The 18,308-nt window shown below is 57.6% G+C and overlaps 1 protein-coding gene across 1 annotated transcript; it reads right to left on the bottom strand.

Annotated features, from left to right (window-relative positions):
- Window positions 1-436: 436 nt before the first annotated feature.
- WNT10A (Wnt family member 10A) lies at window positions 437-12,077 on the bottom strand. The gene is made up of 4 exons (XM_004467785.2): window positions 11,965-12,077; window positions 10,692-10,954; window positions 3,139-3,518; window positions 437-940 (listed from the first exon to the last, which is right to left on the bottom strand). The coding sequence occupies exons 1-4, from the start codon at window positions 12,075-12,077 to the stop codon at window positions 437-439; spliced, it is 1,260 nt and encodes a 419-aa protein (XP_004467842.2).
- Between the last annotated feature and the right edge of the window lie 6,231 nt (window positions 12,078-18,308).

The following is an 18,308-nucleotide window of genomic DNA, read 5'->3' on the forward strand; positions in this document are numbered from 1 at the left end:
CCTTTATAGAATCACTTCAGCTCAATTATGCCCATTTCTTCTCTTTGATCTTCCTTCCCCTGCCCATCAGCTTCTACTCCTTCCCACTCCAGGGGAGGAGTGATGGGATGAAAGGAGACAGGCCAGGGGTTGCCTGTAATACCCAGCCCAGCTGAGTTGCCTCTTGGGTGGTGGTGGGGGGTGGGGTGGGGTGGGCAGAGGGCACCAATTAGTCCTGGAGCCCACATAAGTGAGTGGTGGGGTCCAGACGGGCCTGGACTGGAATGCCCCCTGACTCTGACTTGATGTCCCTCAGAGCTGGGAAGGTCCTATTAGGTCATCTGGTCCAACCTCCTCTTCCAGGAGCCAAGGCGACTCTGCCCGGCCAACATCAAAGCCGCGGAGGGCCAGGCTCAGGGAGGGGAGCCTTCGTCAGGCCCCAGGGGCCCTGGGGCGCTCACTTGCAGACGCTGACCCACTCGGTGATGCGGCACTCCTCGCAGACCACGAAGCAGCACCAGTGGAAGCGGCAGTGGCAGCGCTCGCTGCGCGTCTGGCGCAGGATGTTGTGGCCGCGGCCGCAGCACATGCTGCCGCAGCCGTCGGGACCCGCGCTGCTCTTGTTGCACAGGCGGCCCACGGTGCCCGCCGAGTCCAGTCGCGGCTCCCGCTCGCAGAAGTCGGGGGACTTCTCAAAATAGATCAGGTCGGCGGGGCTGGCGCGGCGGCGCGGTCCCGGCCCCGGGGCGCCCGGTGCCGGCGAGGGTGCCCCCGCGGGGCCCGGCTCCAGCTGGCCGCCGTTGCGGTTGTGCGGCCGGATGAGCGTGGCGCGGTGGAAGCGGCTGCGCAGCAGCGCCCCCACCGCGCGGAACTCGGGAGTCACCTGCCAGCACGTCTTGAGCTGGCAGCTGCCTGACGTACCGTGGCACTTGCACTTCCGCCGCATGTTCTCCATCACCGCCTGCGAAGGACCGCACGGTGAAGGTGGCACCCACGGCCAACCCCTCTGCCCTCCTCCCACCCTGAGGCTGGCTTGCGAGAATCTGGGCCTTTGAAACCAATTCCCAATAGACAGGGGCAAAGCAGAGGGCCGCGCAGGGGGCCCCAGAGCTCCTAAGCCCAACAACTGCGCTCCTGCGGCTCCCCCATCCACCTCGCACCAGGCCAGGCCCTGGGGGAATTCCCTCCTTCCTGTTCCCTTCCCCTCCTACCCCCCTCTTCCAGCAGCTGCAGGGGGCCCTCGGGGGCCACCCAAGTCTGCCCTTACTTCCTGAGGGGGGATCCCAGATCCTCAGGGAAATTCCCTCTCCTTCCTCAGGCTGGGGCTAGGAACTGGGGGGTTGCGGACCCACTACATGCCAGCCCCAAAGCCTCTGGTCCCCCTCCAGGCTGTGAGGTAGGGGCTGCAGTGAGTCTGTGAAAACCCCGTGGCTTCCTGGGGTCCCGCAGGGAGCCTAAGGAGAGGGGTGGGGTCTGGGAAAACACTCCTTCCCCCGCTCCAATTATGCTGGCCAGGGCTTATTCTGCTCTATGCTGAGTGCCATTGTCCCTCCTAGCAAAAAGGGAGCACCAACAGGGGCCAAAGTCTTTACATGACTACAAACCAGGAGCGGAAACCAGAAAGCTGGGCTCAAAAATGCAAGTGGGGACAAAGATTCTTGGGCCACCAAGGGAGGTGGTTATAGGATCACAACCCCCACTCCCACTTCATCCCAGCTCTCAGCCTGCTCTAGAGTCTTCCCAACCCCTGGGCCTTATCCTCACCAGACCCCATAGGAAGTTGGCCACATCCTTTTTCCCCCCAATTCTCTCCAAAAACCCACCCTCAGTCAGGAAGAGTGAAGATGTGGGGGCCCTACAGGCTGGAGGGCCATCCAGAGCGGGGTCCTTCCCCTCCGAGTCTTAAGAGCTCCCACAGCTTATGCGTGCACGCTGGGGCGTCAGCAGCACGTGGGAACCAGCCCGCATGTCTCCCTGGCCAACAGCTCCAGAACATCTGCTTCCCACAGGCAGCAGCCGTTAATTAACCCGTTTAACGAGGAGGCGGTGGCACCACTGGTATGGGCTGGGATTGTATGGAAGCTTGGGAGAAGAGTGCAGGGACAGGGCAGGCCTGAGTGGGAGCTGGACGTGATCTGAGGGTGGGTGTGCCTCAGTTTATCCGCCTCTAAGTCAGGCTGAGAAATGCTGAGCCAGCTCCGAGTCTAGGTGGAGGGAGAAGTTGAACCTGCTCCAACTGAGAGGCTGGAAGGAAGCAGAGGGAGATGGAGAAGGGGCGGCCGCGGTGAGAGGGGGCTGAGAGCAAGGCCTGTGCAGGCAGGCAGACAGGGCCCGAGGAACCAGGAAAGGAGGGTGCTGAGTTACCCTGCGGGCCCCGGAGGCATCACAGTGTAGACTCTACAAGCTTCTTAGTCTCTTGTGCCTCTGTTTCCCTATCTTAACATGAGGCTAAAAATAATACCCACCTCCCAGCATACTTGTAAGGACTAACAGGCTGGGTTGCAGTAGAGGGTTCAGACAGGGCTTGGTACATAGTAAGCACTCATCCCATGCAGGCTTAATTACTGCATGCATTCCTTTCTTTCCCCCCCTTTTTTTTTCTTTTTCTTTAATCTTTTTAAAAAATTGTGATTGGCCTTTGAGGTAGTTATGAACCTCTGAGGGCATGATGGCCCTTGGGAACCTCACTTAGCAGGAACCCCTCATTTGAAGACTCTACAGAAAGGCGGGAGCGCCAGGACCAACGACGAGGCAGCCGCAGACATCACAGAACCACAGAACATGGAAGGGGGCGGGGCTTTACGAGGGATGTCGTTCAACCTTCCAACTCTATAGGGGAAGTCACTGACGCCTGGGGTCCTGACCCACGCCCTCTCTTCATTTATTTCCCAAGGAAACGGGAGCAGCAGGTTGGTCAGCCAGTGAGCTACTCCAGGGCTGAGGTGGTTTCTCCCTAAATCCCCAGGACCAGGCAGTGATAGGCACACAGCAGGCTGCGGCCAACGCATGTTTGTTGACTGAATAATTGCGGAGGGGGGCAGCGAGAGAGGAGGTGACTTAGCAGAAGCAGTGTAGTCCCAGAAGGAGAGGTGGGCCTGGGGGCAGGGGCGCGTCTTGGGCAGAGGGATCTGGGGCAGGCCCAGGGGGCCGGGCTCTCACCTGTCTCCCCACTCGGTTGTTGTGGAGCCTCATGCGCGCGTGGATGTCTCTGTGGGGCTCCCGGGAGTCCAGAAAGTCCTTAGAGAAGCGCTCCCCGAAGCCAACATCCGGGCTACAGCCGCCCCACTCCCAGGAGTCCTGCAGGCCGGAGCTGGCGGGGGGCAGAGTCGGGTGCTCGGGAACCCCGTGGCTCAGGCCCTTGCCGCGCTGCAACGCGTCCAGCTGCAGGCGGTGCAGCTTCCGGCGGAAGGCCTCCTCATCCCCGCGCCGGGACGCGTCGCAGCCGCAGGCCCGCAGTTTGCCCAGGGCGCACGCGTTGGACACCGCGTGCACCACGCCGGCTGCCGCGATGGCGTAGGCAAAGGCGCTCTCTCGGAAACCTGCGGTTGGAGATCCAGAAAACATGGGTGTTGGAGGGACCTCAACAGCCCATCCCCCTGCCCAACCTTCTTCCAGAGAGGGAAGCTGAGGCACGGCACGAGATAGGGTGAGGTACACGCGCACAGAGTCAAGTTGGGGCAGAAATTACACTAAAAGCCAGGTGTTCTACACCTAGTCTCCTCCCACCTCTCTTCTTTTGGCACCCCGTTCTCTCCCCCCCCCCCCCCCCCCCAGCAAGCTCGGAACTTCTGGGTCTAGCCTCTACGGTCGGGCAGAACGTGTCTGATAAGCACATTCCTTTTAAGGCCAGGGGCTTAATCTATTGTCTGTTACAGAGATATTTGCTCTTTTAAAAGAAACCTGCAGAAAAAAGGCAAAATTCAACCTAAAGAATCAGTTATCTGTGATAGAATTCCCAGTCCCAGATGTTAATGGGCAAGAGAGGAAGTAAGGGAAAAGGTCTTCTCCTCAAGCCCCATGCCCCAAGTTGCCTACCTGGTGTGTGCCACCACCGTAGGCCACTGCAGAACCCTCCCTGGGGGCCAGTCCAGACGCAGAGAAAAGGAGCCAGCAGGGCTTCCCTTCCCTGTCCACCACGACATCCCTGCCAAGCAAAGGGCACCACTGAGGCACCCTGCCTGTCTGTGGTCAGTCTAGGTCAGCTGAGAGGTTGAGCGATGCTGGAGGTACCCCGGTACCCTGGCCAGGGTCTGGCCTGTAGTGATGTTGAAAATCGAGAGGGAAGGGCAAGTGAAGACAAGCGCAAGGACTCCCCCTGGCTGGCCGCTCTCAGGGCCCAGGGCTGAGCTGGCCTGGCTGCTGACCTTACACTGCTTTCGTCCTTGGTGCTCCCATCCTGAGCCGGCTTCTGGGAAGGTGGGCCAGTGCCTGTGGCTGAGGGAGGTCTATTTGCCAAGGAGAGTCCAGCTCCCGGATCTGCACGCTGCTTAGTTAAGAGTATGGACTATGAAGCCAGATTGACTCTACCACTTACAAAGTGTTAACAGCTCTGTCACCTTGGCCAAGTGACAGACGCTTTGTGCCTCAGTTTCCTCATCTGTAAAGTAGAGGTATTCACTCCCTTGTTGTTTGTTCCAAGAATTAAGTGAGTTAGTATAAGTTTAAAGTGCTTAAGGGAAGCGGATGTGGCTCAACTGATAGAGTGTCTGCCTACCATATGGAGGGTCCAGGGTTCAAACTGAGGGCCTCCTGATCTGTGTGGTGAGCTGTCCTGCGCACAGTGCTGCTGCGTGCGAGGAGGGCTGTGCCACACAGGAGTGCCCCCGCGTAGGGGTGCCCCACGCGCAAGGAGTGCACCTTGCAAGGAGAGCACCTTGCAAATAGAGCCACCCTGTGTGAAAAAAAAGCACAGCCTGCCCAGGAGTGGCGCTGCACACGTGGAGAGCTGATGCAGCAAGATGATGCAACAAAAAAGAGACACAGATTCCTGGTGCCGCCTGACAAGAATCAAGTGGACACAGAAGAACACACAGAGAATGGACACAAGAGAGCAGACGGGAGAGAAATAAATAAAATAAAATAAATCTTTAAAAAAAAATAAAGTGCTTAAGACAGTAAGTACAACATAAACATTAACTATTACTGAGAACGTTTTCCTGCTGTCTGACTTTACTCACTCCTGCTACAGTTCCAGGCCACTGCTTCTTTTTTTTTTTTTTTTTTAATTAATTAATTTCTCTCTCTTCACCCCCTTCCCCAGTTGTCTGTTCTCTGTGTCTATTTGCTGCGTCTTGCGTTGTTGTCAGCGGCACGGGGATCTGTGTTTCTTTTGGTTGTGTCATCTTGTTGTGTCAGCTCTCCATGTGTGCGGCGCCATTCCTGGACAGGCTGCACTTTCTTTTGCGCTGGGCACTCCTTGCACGCATCAGCACTGTGCATGGGCCAGCTCCCCTCGGGTCAAGGAGGCCCAGGGTTTGAACCGCAGACCTCCCATGTGGTAGACAGACGCCCTAACCACTGGGCCAAGTCCGCTGCCTGCCACTGCTTCTTGTTTCACTCAGAGTTGAGACAGAGCCCAGCAGCTCCTGGCCCCTTCTAGAATAAATCACTTGGGACACTAGAAGCCCACGAAGCAGACTTTCCTTCTCTAGCATCCCCTTTCAGCTCATGGCATCGTAGTACCTTTTCCCTAAGGAGGGTGCCCAGGTGTGAGAAGACAGGCAGGGCTGGGGCTGGGGCTGGAGACTTCAAAGGGGATGTTGGGATTGATGGGAGCTGCAGATGAGTGGAGACTGCTGTGGGAGTGGGGCTCAACAAGGAAGGAGAGGGGACCTATGGCCCTGGGGAGCACACCCTGTGTTGATTCTTCTATCTATGGAACTCTGAGCACTTCTTTCATTGTGAGGAGTCATTAGCCTGCTCCTAGGACAAACAGGAATACTCACACCAAGGCAGCCCAGGTCTCAGAAAGCATCTTCCCTTTCCTCCCACCCACCAACACACACATTATGCAAAGGAGGAAAGCCCAGGGACACAGGGATTATGGAGCTGAGTGCAGCTCCAGCTCTCCCAGCTCACAGGCCTGGCGACTTCCTGCTCAAGGGCATTTAGCTCTCTGGGAGTCCTGTGTTGAGAAAGAAACCCAAGTAATACAATTCCCAGTCTGAATGATGCTGCCCACACATGGCACCAAGAAAGAGCAGAGGCTGGTCTAAGAGATGTGCAGAGTCAACCACCATCTTCCAGGGCCTGTCACTTTCAAGGGCAGGCCTGGAAGACTGGAGAAAAGTAGTCTGCAGCCCACAGAGAGCACCCCTACCGCCCACCGTGCAGCTGAAGCTGCCTTCCCCTACAGCACTCCATGGCCTCTGACAGCTGTCACAACCACGTGTAGGGGTGAGTGGGCCACCCTCTGCTCTAAGCACCCAGGCCTTATAGAAGTCTAGCCCACTGGGTCTACCCCCAGCTCCTGCTCAGGTCCCGGCCCCGACCGTCTGGACAGATGCAGGCACTGGGCCATCTGGCCAGCTGGACGGGGAGGGGGTGGGGTCATGGCCAGCTGGGCTGCCTGGGGCATGGGAGAAGGGGGACTTGTTAAGACACACAATTAGCTGCCCTGCCTTTGATCTGGGACAGGGATTGCCAACATCTAAGTGGAGTCAGCTGCTGCTGCAGGCCGCAGCCAAGGGCCAGCAAGGGGGTGGGGGAGGAGGGTTGGAGGGCAGGGGAGTGTGTGGAGGACAGGGAGTTTGGGAGCAGGTAGGAACCACCAGGAGTTAGAGAGATTTGAGCCCTGCCCATTTGAGTCAAGGAGGGAGAAAAGGGAGAGGTCTCGTCTTCATTTGCTCTGTGCAAATATTCAGTGAATGCTTCTGCCTCTGGACTGAGGGACAGATAGAGAGGTATGCATGTGCGAACACTTAGGCGTCGCACTGAATGTGACTTTGCATTTGCACAAACATGGGTAGGGGTGTGTGTGTGTATGCATATCAGGCTCATTTCTTGGAGCACTTGCGCACTGCAATAGCTCATCTCGGGGCACATGTCGGGAGCTCGAAATGGCCTTATGGCTTGGGAAGCAATGTGCCAGCTTTTCAGTGCAAGCTGTAAGATCAGCTAGCTTGCATTTGAATCCTGGCTCTTCCACTCACTCACAAGCTGTGTGACTTATAGCAAGTTACATAACCTCTCTTAGCCTTATTTGTAAAATGAGGATAGTATTAGGATCTATGGAATGGGGACAGTGTGGAGATCCTAAAGCATAGATAAAGTGCTATAGAAGATTGCCTGACACAGTATGTGCTAGCTACCTTTTTGGGTGCCATCACCTAGGCCTCAGTTTCCCCACCTGAGGGCCACCACATACCCCATGCCCTGGAGACTTAGGCATAAAACCATTTCTTTCTGAGGATGAGAGTGAAAAGGGAGGTAGGAGAAGAAAGAACCAGGCCTTGGAGGGCAGAGGCTGAACACTCAAAGTGCTGGCTTCCCCTGGGCTGGGGGCCTGGCTTCCTGCACAGCCTCATGCCCCCACTTTCCATCCATTTTGAATGGGTCTGGGCCTTAGGGATGGCAGTACCTAAACGGGGTGGAGCTCCGAGGCTCCGCTTTGTGAATCTACACACACTCCTCTATCAAGTCTCTTGTAGACTCCTCATGCCCTGTCACTCCAGCACCCAAGCCCAGCCCCGAGCAATTCCTCCCTAAATCTCCCTCTGGTACCCCATGCTGAGCAAGAGATTGAGGGAGTTCTCTGTTTCTCACAATGAAGACATCAGATGTTCTGCTCAGCACTCTGTCCAGCCACCAACTGCCTGGGTCCACCAACTGCCTCGCAGTGCCAGTGCCCTCAGCACCTAGGTCACAGCTGCCCTGGGCAGGGCAGTGCAGCCAGCATGGGCTTGGGGCCCTCCCATAGCTTTTCCCTGACTCTCTACCTACAGGGAGTTTCCTATCCCTGTGCCCCACCCCCCAGGCTCCAGCACCACTATATGCCCTCTCTGTGACTGGGTAAAGCCCTATTCTATGCCCTGCCTTCCCAGGCTTGCCCACTCCAGGTGTGCAAGCACCCCCTCCCTCTCCCTCCTACATCAGAACCCCATCCCTCCAGCACATCCCATCCCAGGGAAGGTGTCAGGACAAGTAGATGACATAACAGCACTGGTATGGAAGGCCCAAAGGACCACCTCCTCCCAGCAGTCTCTGCATTTTAAACTTAAACATGGCAGAATCCATTTAAGAGAAGCCCATTGGCAGCCTGGGTCAAAAAAGGCTTCTGATATTCCACCTGGGGAAACCAAGGCCACCTGACTCCATCATGGACCCCACATGGCTTGAAAATAAGGGAACCTGGGGGAATGACCCAGACCAGAGACGGACTGCCACCAAGAGTGGACTTATGGGATTCACATTTAGCTAGTCCTCAGGGTGGTGGGCCAGGATGGATCCGGATGTGACGCTGGAGAAGAGTGACTCCGCATTCGAGTGAAAGCTTGTCATAGTGGTGGCCCCGTGGAGGGAAGGTGGCAGCCCCATTCTAGAAGCCCAGGGTCGCCTCCAAGGAGGGAGACGTAGAAACGAGGTGTATCAATGAGAGAAGCAAAAGCCACAGAGCTAGGGCGGTGTTGCAAGGCCAAAGGAGCCCAGCCCTCCCCCAGCCCCAGAGCCTCTGCCCTGCCCCGTCCAGGCGTTGGGTGCCGCCCCGCTCGGTCAGCCCCGGCAAGCCTCCCCCCTCCACCCCTAACCTCTCCTCCCCGCCATCCCCCCGCTCACCTCCTACTTATTAAACTGCAGGTGAACTCGAGAGCATCTGGCACCGCGCCAAACCCGCGCGATTGCGCGGCTCGGAACTCACCCCCAAGCCTCCGAGCCCCTCACGTTAGGCAGCATGGGAGGGGCGGGGCGAAACCATCAGGACGTTCGGGTCCACCCAGTCCAGAGCGGACAGGAGGACCAGAGGGGAATAGGGGGCGCGGAGGCGGAGAGAAGACGAGGAGCCAAGTCTCGCTTGCCCTACCCCAGGCAGCAGGGACGAGCCTACCCGAGACCCCAGTAAGGGGAAGCCGAAGCAAGGGCTGCGGTGTCCTCACCGCGAGGACCCGGGAGCTTTAGGGGGGAAATGGGACTGCGGCGAGCGCGCGTGATCTAGAAACCCTCGGGTGGGCGCGGGCGCGCGGCGGCAGGGAGCGCCCGCCGGGCCCCGCCGGGGCATGAACGGCAGAGGCGCGTCTCTTCGTGCCAGCGCGCGGGGCGGCGGGGGCGGCGGGGGCGGCGGGGGCGGGGAGCGGCGCTGGGCCGGCACTGGACCGACCCCCGGGGTCCCGGGCAGCCGCTTTGGGAGGACTGGAGGGGCGCGGGCTGCGGCCGCTGGGAGGACGACGGGGCGGGGGCGGGAGCGCCGGGCGGAGGCGGGGGCGCGCTCTTGGAGAGCGGCGTGGCTGGGGCCCGGAGCCGTCTGCCGCGGCCCGCGGGGATTAGTTCGCGGCTGCATGCCGCCACACGCGTCGGGCCGGGCTCCGCCGCGCAGAAACAGAAACAGCGCCCGGGGCGCCCCGGGAGAGGGAGGAGGGAGAGCGCGCGGAGGCGGGGCGGACGGCCCCGTGCTGAGTTGGCCCCGGACTTGGGGGCCCAGGCGATGCAGGCAGTCCTGGCCAGAAGGGAAAGACCCTGGCTTTCCAAGGTCTCTCTGAAGTTGGGGTACACTGAAGTCTGATTACCCCGGAGGGTTCGGGCGCCAAGACCAGAACACATTTGGGTACCCTTCCTCCTCCACTGTCACCTGGAGACTGGAAAAGTCCCAAGAAGGGTTCACGGAGTCCCCACACTACCCCACCCTGGCAACTAAGGAGAGATGTATGTGCTGCTAGGCCCATACCGGAGGCCGGGCCTCGACTTTCCCAAAAAACCTGAGTCAAGGTCTAAGATATGAGCCAGGAGGAGGTTGTGAAGGAGATGAGCAACAAAACCTTCGGCTGTAGCTCCAGCCTGAGCCACTCTCAGGATTGTTGGCCTGGGCCCTGGCTGACCCGGAAGTCTGGGGCAAGGGGGATCTGGAGTGGGCTAAGGTTTCTCTGAACTGTGAGGGGAAGAGGGCTCGGCAGGGTGCCAGGCCTGCAGGGCGGGAGGCACTGGGCACCGGCACACGCCCACCCAGAGCCTCTGAATAAGAGAGGTTTTCAGGGGTGGCAAGGATGACACAGAGGCTGGCGGTGTACCCCGCCAGGAGGAGCTTCTGCAGAAACAGACGTTGTACCTGCCCAGGCTTCCCCACCCGCACCATTTGGCAGAAAATTCCCAACCTTCTCCCTCCCCTTTTCGTGCCTGCTTTATCCCAGGCTCTCCATCTTAAATGCTGTTTACTAGGTAGAGGAGGGTAGACTGAGGCAAGTGACAGGTACAGCTGTTTCCTGGGCCTGATATATATGGCATCATTGATGGGCAAGGGAACCCAGGAGCCCTGTGCTCTCAGGCATGAGACCTGCCATCCTCATCCCACACAGCTCAGCCTGGAGCCACATTGTCCCTTGTATGTATGCCTGGCCCCGTGGCCTTTCTGAGAACAGACAGAGGCAGGAGAGCACGGCTGGCCTATGAACACATGATAAGGAGGGGACTACCAGCTTGAGAGAGTGAGTTGGGGGATGGCTGGTGGACAAGTTCTGGGGGAGGGGGATGCTGGATAAGGTGGGCAGGGAAGTGGGAGGGGTGACTACCTCTGCTGAAGATGGGACTCTCGTAGGGGATCTTGTTTCTGGTTTCAAGACTAGAGCAGTTCCAGCGCTGGTCCCGGAACTGGTGCTGGCATTCATGGATGGCGATCTGGATGCCCTGGATGGCGGAGGCAGCCACGTCGGGGTGGCGCACACACACCTCCATCTGCCGCCGGCTCAGGCCTGGCAGTGTCAGGCACACTGTGTTGGCGTTGAGCACAGGTTCGGGGGGCAGGCGGAGGCCTAGGATGTCGTTAGGTGCTGACCTGAAGGGTGGGAATGGGTTGGTGTTGGGTGGGCAAACCAGGGACCAAGGCAGCAGTTACCTGGCCCCATCTAACAACACACACTGCTTCTGAAGGGTTAGCCCATCATTGCACCCCCAAAGCATTCTCCTTTCCTTGATTTCACCATCACCCCCTCCAAAACAACCCATCAAGCCACACACGCACACAGGTAAATGTGCAAATGCACACACATCCAGTGTGCATGCACACACAGTATTTCATAAGTTCATCTCCAGGCACAGATGCCCACACACGCAAAGTCCCCCAGTACCCCACTCCCAAAGGCATGTTCTCAAACAGTCAGCGTTCATGCAGACACACTTTTATGCATGCCATGGTGTACACACAACCCCAGGAACACACACTCGCACTTCATCAGACATCGTTACAGACCCTCATATACAATCAAAGACAGTCACATTTACACACACAGGTTCATTTTAATGTACATTGGCCCATGAGCTCTCACTTTCACACCCATACACATGCACACACATACTGCTGTTTACCCGCACAACTTGCTGGGCTCATTAGATGACACGCATGCACACACCAAGAGCCCTTCCGACTGCAGTCTCTCTCTGACCCCACCTGGGCTGCTTCCTTCTAGGTCCCAACCCCTGCCCCTCCCTGGGGGTGACCTCCAAGGTGGAGAAAGACAGTTTGAGCTTCCTCCTGGGGTGAGGGTGTGTGTAGGGGGGTGCCTTCTCCAAGTGAGGCAGAGACTTCAGGTTGGCACACCCCTCCCCAGACACCTCCCCTCCTAGTTGCCATCACTCTCCTCTGCATTGCCGGGTCTCTCCGGACTGCCCATTCCCTGTTACCTGTCCAGACGCTCCTAACAGGCACTGTCTTGCTGGAAGCCAGTGCTTCCCTGCGACCCCGGCGTCCCCTCCTCCCAGGGCCCCATGCCCCAGCAGGATAGCCAGAAGCCCCTGCCTCTGGGGGTCCCAGCTTCTAGGAAGGCGTGCCATGACATGAGGGCTCACCTGGGCACGGCGGCAGCCAGCAGCAGGAGGAAAAACAGGAGCGCGCAGAGCTCTGGCCGCGGCTGGGGCCGAGGTTGGAGCCGCCGCCAGGGGCGAGGGTGGGCGCTGCCCATGGCGCACAGGCCGTGACGCGCCAGAGGTGGGGGGCTCACAGCCCCGCTGGGCGAGTGAGCCGGGGACGGCGGCGCATGATCCGCCGGGGTCGCGGCGGCTGCGACACACAGCTCCGACGCGGGTCACGGCTCCGGGAGCAGACGGCGCCCTCCTCCAGGCACCATGGGGCAGCGCCCCCGGGCACCGCCCTCGGGGGAGGGGGGCGGGCGGGCGCACTGAGCACCTCCTGGCACAGGGGTCCGGGGAATTTCCCGAGGCCCCCCTACGACAGTTCCCGGTGCCTCTTGAGGGGCTCGGAGGTGTAGCAGGCTGGGGACACGAGGCTGGTATGCTAGGGACCCCCCAGCGCAGGGCGGCGAGCCTGCGCTTCTGAGGGCGAGCGCGGATCCGGGGGGTGGGGGGCGGCGCTGTCTGTGCCCAGCCCCACGGCCCAGCTAGTGAGTGACTGTCCCAGCCGGGGGAGCTCCGCCGCCTCCCCGCTCCCCCCACCCCCCTACATTTAGTGTCTCAGGGCTCTACCCCACGTGACGTCACGGCGGGGGTGGAGGCGTAGAGGCGTCCCGAGGCCACTACATCCTCCGAGGACTGGGGTGGGAACCACTGTAACGAGGGCAGGGGTGAGGGACAGAGAATCGTTGGGGTCGGTGAGCGTGTGCTTGCGGAGGTGCTCCAGCGCGGGGCACGCTGGTTGCTAGCCCCGGGCGTGTTTGTGTGGGAAGGTGTGTTTTACCGTGAGGTGTGTGTTGTTGGGCAGTCCCCCTCCCCCCCAACAGACATCTGCAGGGGCTGGAGGGGCCGGGCGGGCCCCTCTGCTTCTGCCTCTCCACCTCGAAGGGACTTCCCAGGCCTGACTTGTGAGGGAGGTGCCCGGCCCTGCGAAGGGGTTTGGCAGCCTCTAGCACTTGCTCTCGTTGGATGTGTGACCTTAAACCGGTGCCTCCTGCTGGCTGAGCCACCCCCTGCTCCTTGTGAAATGAGTTTAACAAGGGCCCACCTTGCCTCCTGCTGGGAGCCAAGAATGGCACAAGTGCCGGGCCTCCAGTAAATGTGCAGGAGCCCAGCCCTGGGAAGGGTGGTGCACTGTGGAAGGAGGGGTCAGAGAGCCTCTTTAATCCTGGAAGAGGGCTTTGAGGTCATCTCATTAAGCCCCCTTCTATTTCACAAGAAAATATTGAAACTCAGAGGAGTTCATATTGAAACTCAGAGAAGGCCATGGCTTACTCAAGGTCACAAAGCACAGTTAGTGGAAGAATGGGAACCAAATCCAGTTCTGATTCCCAGTGCAGCAGCAGCAGCAGCAGCAGCAGTCGCCGTGGTGGCCCCAGCATTGAGCACGGCTTGCCTGCACCTGCTCTTGGTCTTTGCACTGCCCCTGGCCTGGCCCTGCTCTGGACCAGCCTCCTGGCTCAGACTTCCTCTTCTCTGAGATCGCTTCCTGCCTCCCACCCTGGCTGAATACCGGGCCCCACCTTTATATGGGTAGCGTGTGCTTGGGCCCAGGCAAGGATTTGAGGCAGAGGGTTGGCGGAAAGAGGCTTGTTCCGTGAGTCCTGATAGCAAATCTTACCCCCGCTGTGGCCTCAGCATCCTCCTCTGTGAAATGGGTACAGCCCCTCACTCCATGCACACCCACACCTCTCCCAATCCCCCTGGTCCCTCGCTCTGAAGAGAGCCCCTCCTGGTTTAGGGACAGAATTATCCAAGCTGCTGGGCTCAGAGACAAAAGGAGCCATTCCTGGAATTGCCCTTCCTTGGGGAACTGGAGAAGAGGGAAGGGGCCTTCCTGGTCCCCAGACTGTCAGGTGGTGGGGGCAGCCTGAGCAATGGCAGGCTGACAGTATACTCCCCCTCCTTCCCCCCATCCCTGCCAGCAGCCACCGCAGCTGTCAGGAATTAAGGGCTTGAGGCTGCTGGGGGTGGCGGGGGGAGTTGGGGGAGCAGTCTGGCTGGACAGCAGGGAAACAGCCAGGGGCAGGAAGCAGTCTGCGTCAGCCAGCACCTTGCCTGACCCTAGTCTCCCCCTGCCCCCAATTCTCCCATCAGGTTGTAGAGACAGGACAACAAGAGTTTGGAAAGAATATGGGGAGTGACAGGGCAGGACCAGACTCAATACATGAAGGAGGCATGTGCTCAGGGCAGGAGAGGGCACCAGGGACAAGCCAGGATGTGGAGTCATGCTTCCACTGTCCCATTGCTGTTGGGGAAATTGAGACCCAGAAAAGATTGGAAACAGGCCCAACGTGGCACAGGGAACAGATTCCTGATCCAGGTTGCAGGCCTCCTTCCTCCCCAGCCAGTGCTCACACTTGCCCGCGCTTGACCTATCACGTGGATCCGCTGGGGTAGGCTGTTTTGGGATGCTGCTGAATCAACCTTTCCAGGGGCAAGACCTGGGGTCCTCACGTCTAGGCAGTACCCCAAGTGATTTTGGTAAGGGCCTTGTTTGGGAAATGCTGCTGGCCTGGTTGAAAGGCTGGTTTTCTTTCCTTCGGCCTCCCTTTAATGAGGGAAGGTCCCTTTGCGCTCCCATCCTCCATTGCCCTCGTAATATAGGTGTGCAAAGGAGGGGGAGAAGACTCCAGGAAGGGTTCTGGCCCGAAGTCATGAGGGTCTAGGGATGTGCAAGCCAGAGGAATTTTTCTTCTCCTCTGTTCAGGCAAGGGAGGACGTGCAAGCACTGGGACTTGGCAAGGGTGTCGATGAGGCCAGAGAATGTGTGCTTGGACCCCAAGCTCCACCCCACCCCCATGGCCAGGACCCTATCAGGAGGCCCCCAGGACCCACTCTGGCCCTGCCCTTGCCCTGTGCCCTGGCCCTCAGCCCAGCAGCCGCTGCCTCAGACCACAATTACAGGGGCCACTAGGGGCGGGGGGAGCACTGGGATGAAAGGCGGCTTCAGAATGGTTCCAGCTGTGGCAGCTCTGGAAGAGGCTTCGGGGAAGGGTGGGCTGAGGAGGACCAGGGTGAGAACAGGTGGGACCCTCACAGGCCCAGCTCTCCCTAGCTCAGGCCAACGCAGGCTGAGCCCTGACACTCAGCTGGAGAAGTCTGTCCTGGTGAAGACGAGAGGGATGGAGCCTTAGGCTGACATGGGAGCTCTGTCCTATGGCCCAGCTTGGGGACCACGACCCCTCAGCCAGGTGAGGGGCAATTGCTTGCTGCTTCAGTCTCTCCAAACTGCCCATATGTTTGGTGATTGAAGGGAAAGGGAAAGGTTTCCTGAGCCCTGGGCTTCGGGCTGATTCTGGGCCCTCCAGCTCCACTTCCCCACCCATCTGTCTGTGTCTGGGCTGTTCCTGGCGTGGCCATGCACACATCCGGGACACCTCTTCCCCCACCTCCCCAGGTCCACGTGTCTCCCACTGCTCAGCCAGCAGGGGTCCTGGATAGCTCAGGCTGGAGATGAGCAGCTGGTGGAGCAAGGGGTGGGCAGGATGTGCAATGGGGACCCTCCTAAGCTCCGCCTCTGATCCCTTGCCCCGGCCGAAAGGCAAGAGCCCCCTCTGAGTTTAAAGAGGATCAGGCTAATGGTGGTCAAAGGGGTGCTTCCTAGGTCATCACTCTCACCCCTCACCCTTACACAGGGCAGTTCCCAGGCCCCTGCTGGGCTCTGCCATGGAAGGCAGACCACTAACTGTGACTAGTGGTTTACAGGCTATAAGGCACTCCCCATTTCACACAGGGAAACTGAGGTTCAGAGAGGTTAAGTGACTTGACCAAGCTCCACCTAATGGGATTCCTTTTAGCTTTCTGGATGTAGTGTTGGTTTGTGCCACTGCCTCAGTTTCCCTCTCTGGTATGTTGTAGAAGGATGCCCAGTTATTCCTGCCTCCAGAGCAGGCAGTAGAGACTGGGAGGTAGGCATCCCAGCCCTAGGCGTGCACCAACCCAGAGGTCCCAGGCAGTCTGGGAACCCTCCTTGAACTGTCCCATGGCCTTGCTTCCTTTTAGTCCTGCTCTCTCCTGCCCACCACTCTTTTGAGTTTTCCAAAAGTCTCGCAGATTCTGCGTCTTCCTGTTAACGGGGATGCTGGGCTCTGGGCGCTCTCTGGTGGTCCCTGGGAGAAGTGCAGGAGGTAGGAATGATATGTATTGTACCCAGAGCCCTCAAGCAAGCCTCATTTCTCCTCCACTTTCCTCTTGGCAGGAAGCAGAACCCAAATGCCCTTCACTTCACGCTGCAGCCCGACACCTCCTCCCCACATATGCCTCACTCAGGAGCCCTACCAAGATCCTTGAGGGCTGAATCAGTTAAGGTAATAAAGGTGGTTGTGGGCCCATTGTTGGGGGAAGGAAGGATGCACAATTCTGGATCCTGGAAGTTATTGCTGGAGCCTACCATATACAGGATGAATTTCCCTTCCTTCTGTTGCATTTGAAGAATTCTGCTCTCTTCCCTGTACCCCCATTCCTTGTGGTCCTGGGGTGGGGGGTGGGGGAGGGAGGCTGCCCATTCCAGCCATGCTAATACATCTGCCTGGACTGTCACAGTTGTTTCAGGAATGATCACGCTTGTTTATTTCAAGCTGGAACAATCAGAATCATCCTTGCTTGTGTCTTCTGCTGGAGATAACTGGGAAGGCCTCTCTTCCTTTTGGATCACAGCTCTAATATTGTAGGCACAGAGCTGTCAAATGGGGAAAGCCTGTCTGCAGTAGTAGAGAATGAAGACAGTATGCAGAGACACAAAAAAAGCAGAAGTAATAGAAGGGGGAGAAGGGGAAGAAACAGCAAGAGCTGTGATATCATTGGAGCTCCTGGATTCAGCTATGCCTGAGTTCAGAATTACCCTGGACTTTCCAAGTATAAGATCCAATAATTCTCTTTTGACCTAAGCTAATTCAAATTGGGTAACTTGATTTGCAATCATGTCCTGCCCAATACTTGCAAGCATCCTCTCTATCCCCATTCTCATAGCAACTACCTGCCATTTATTAAACAAAAAAATGTGTCACACAAATTACTATTTGTCAAATGCTTTGCTAAGTGTTTCTCATACCTAGAAAAAGTCCTCCCAACAATTTTATGAGGGTGTGAGATGGATTATGATGACTGCAAATTCTTGTCATTCCCCCCATTGAGAAATAGAATCTATTACCTCTTCCCTTGAGTTTTGGCTGGATCTGTGGCCTGTTTCAACCAAAGCAAATGTGCCAGTGATGCCATGGAACTTCCAGCACTTGACCTTGTGAGACATGAAGCTTCAAGTGTGGCACAGTCCCTCTTGAAAGCCAGCCTCAGGTAAGGAGTCTGACTACCCTGAGGTCAGCAGCCTGTGAGGAAGCCTGAACTAGCTACGTCGAGATGGAATGAGGCCCTGGAGGAGCTCTGAGGCTCTCCAGTGAAGCCTCTTGGACTACCCAGTCTGGCCCGGCCACCAGCGGAATACAGCCAAGGGGTGGAGCCCAGCCTATGCTCTGGAGCAGTACGACCCACTTGAGTTCTGACAAATTCCCCACCTAAAAGGTCATGAGAAAGAATGAATTGTTATTATTGAAGCCAATTTGGGATTGTTTTTACACAGCAATGGATAACTGAACAGGGTAATATTACCATTGTATAGATAAATAAACCAAGCTAACCCAGCCGGTGTTGTAAACGTCTAAGCAGAGCAGAAGTAGCCCTCAAACCTAGGGTTCCTGGACCCAAAGCTCATGCTTTGCCCTACGTATTTGGGTGGGGGAGTCATTCTCCAATTAGTCTTTGGGCTGAGGGCAAATTGGTGGTTCTGAATCCCAGCTTTTGGGCTAAGTCCTCCCCTTCCAGGTTCACTCCTGGAGAGCCCAGAACCCTAAATCCTTACTCTCCGTCCCTTCATCCTCACCTTCTACTTTCTGAAAGGAACCAGAGACGAGGATTTGTGGATGGGTGCCAAGAGAAACTTTAGGGCAACCTTGCTTCCTCTCCCTCCCAGATGCTGTCCTGGGCATCTTTCTCATTTCAGTGGGGGTGAAGTTAGTTTCAATTGTAACCAAGTCTGAGGTCTGTAATAACATTTTAAAAAACCACCTTCTACACTGCATAAAAAAGTGTTTTGCTTTAATTCCATGGGCTTGAATGGTATCATGTCCTCAAATTCCCTAGCGGATACAGAAACAGAAAGGCAGATAAGTGTGCCACAGTCCCTTAGACACAATGGCAAACACTGGCCTCAGAGATGAGTATGCCACCGGACAGAGGTTTCTGGTAGCCTTCTAGAAGCTCTCACTCTGTCCCTCTAAAGAGGAGTC

Source organism: Dasypus novemcinctus, chromosome 7 (assembly GCF_030445035.2).
Source record: "Dasypus novemcinctus isolate mDasNov1 chromosome 7, mDasNov1.1.hap2, whole genome shotgun sequence".
Lineage (NCBI taxonomy): Eukaryota > Metazoa > Chordata > Mammalia > Cingulata > Dasypodidae > Dasypus > Dasypus novemcinctus.

Excerpts from the sequence above, each read along its gene's own strand:
- WNT10A (XM_004467785.2), bottom strand. The coding sequence starts at position 12,077 with ATGGGCAGCGCCCACCCTCGCCCCTGGCGGCGGCTCCAACCTCGGCCC. Across the intron at positions 3,519-10,691 it reads GAGTCCCATCTTCAGCAGAG|GTTTCCGAGAGAGCGCCTTT; the intron begins GTAGTCACCCCT and ends CTCCAACCGCAG. Across the intron at positions 941-3,138 it reads ACAACCGAGTGGGGAGACAG|GCGGTGATGGAGAACATGCG; the intron begins GTGAGAGCCCGG and ends GGTCCTTCGCAG.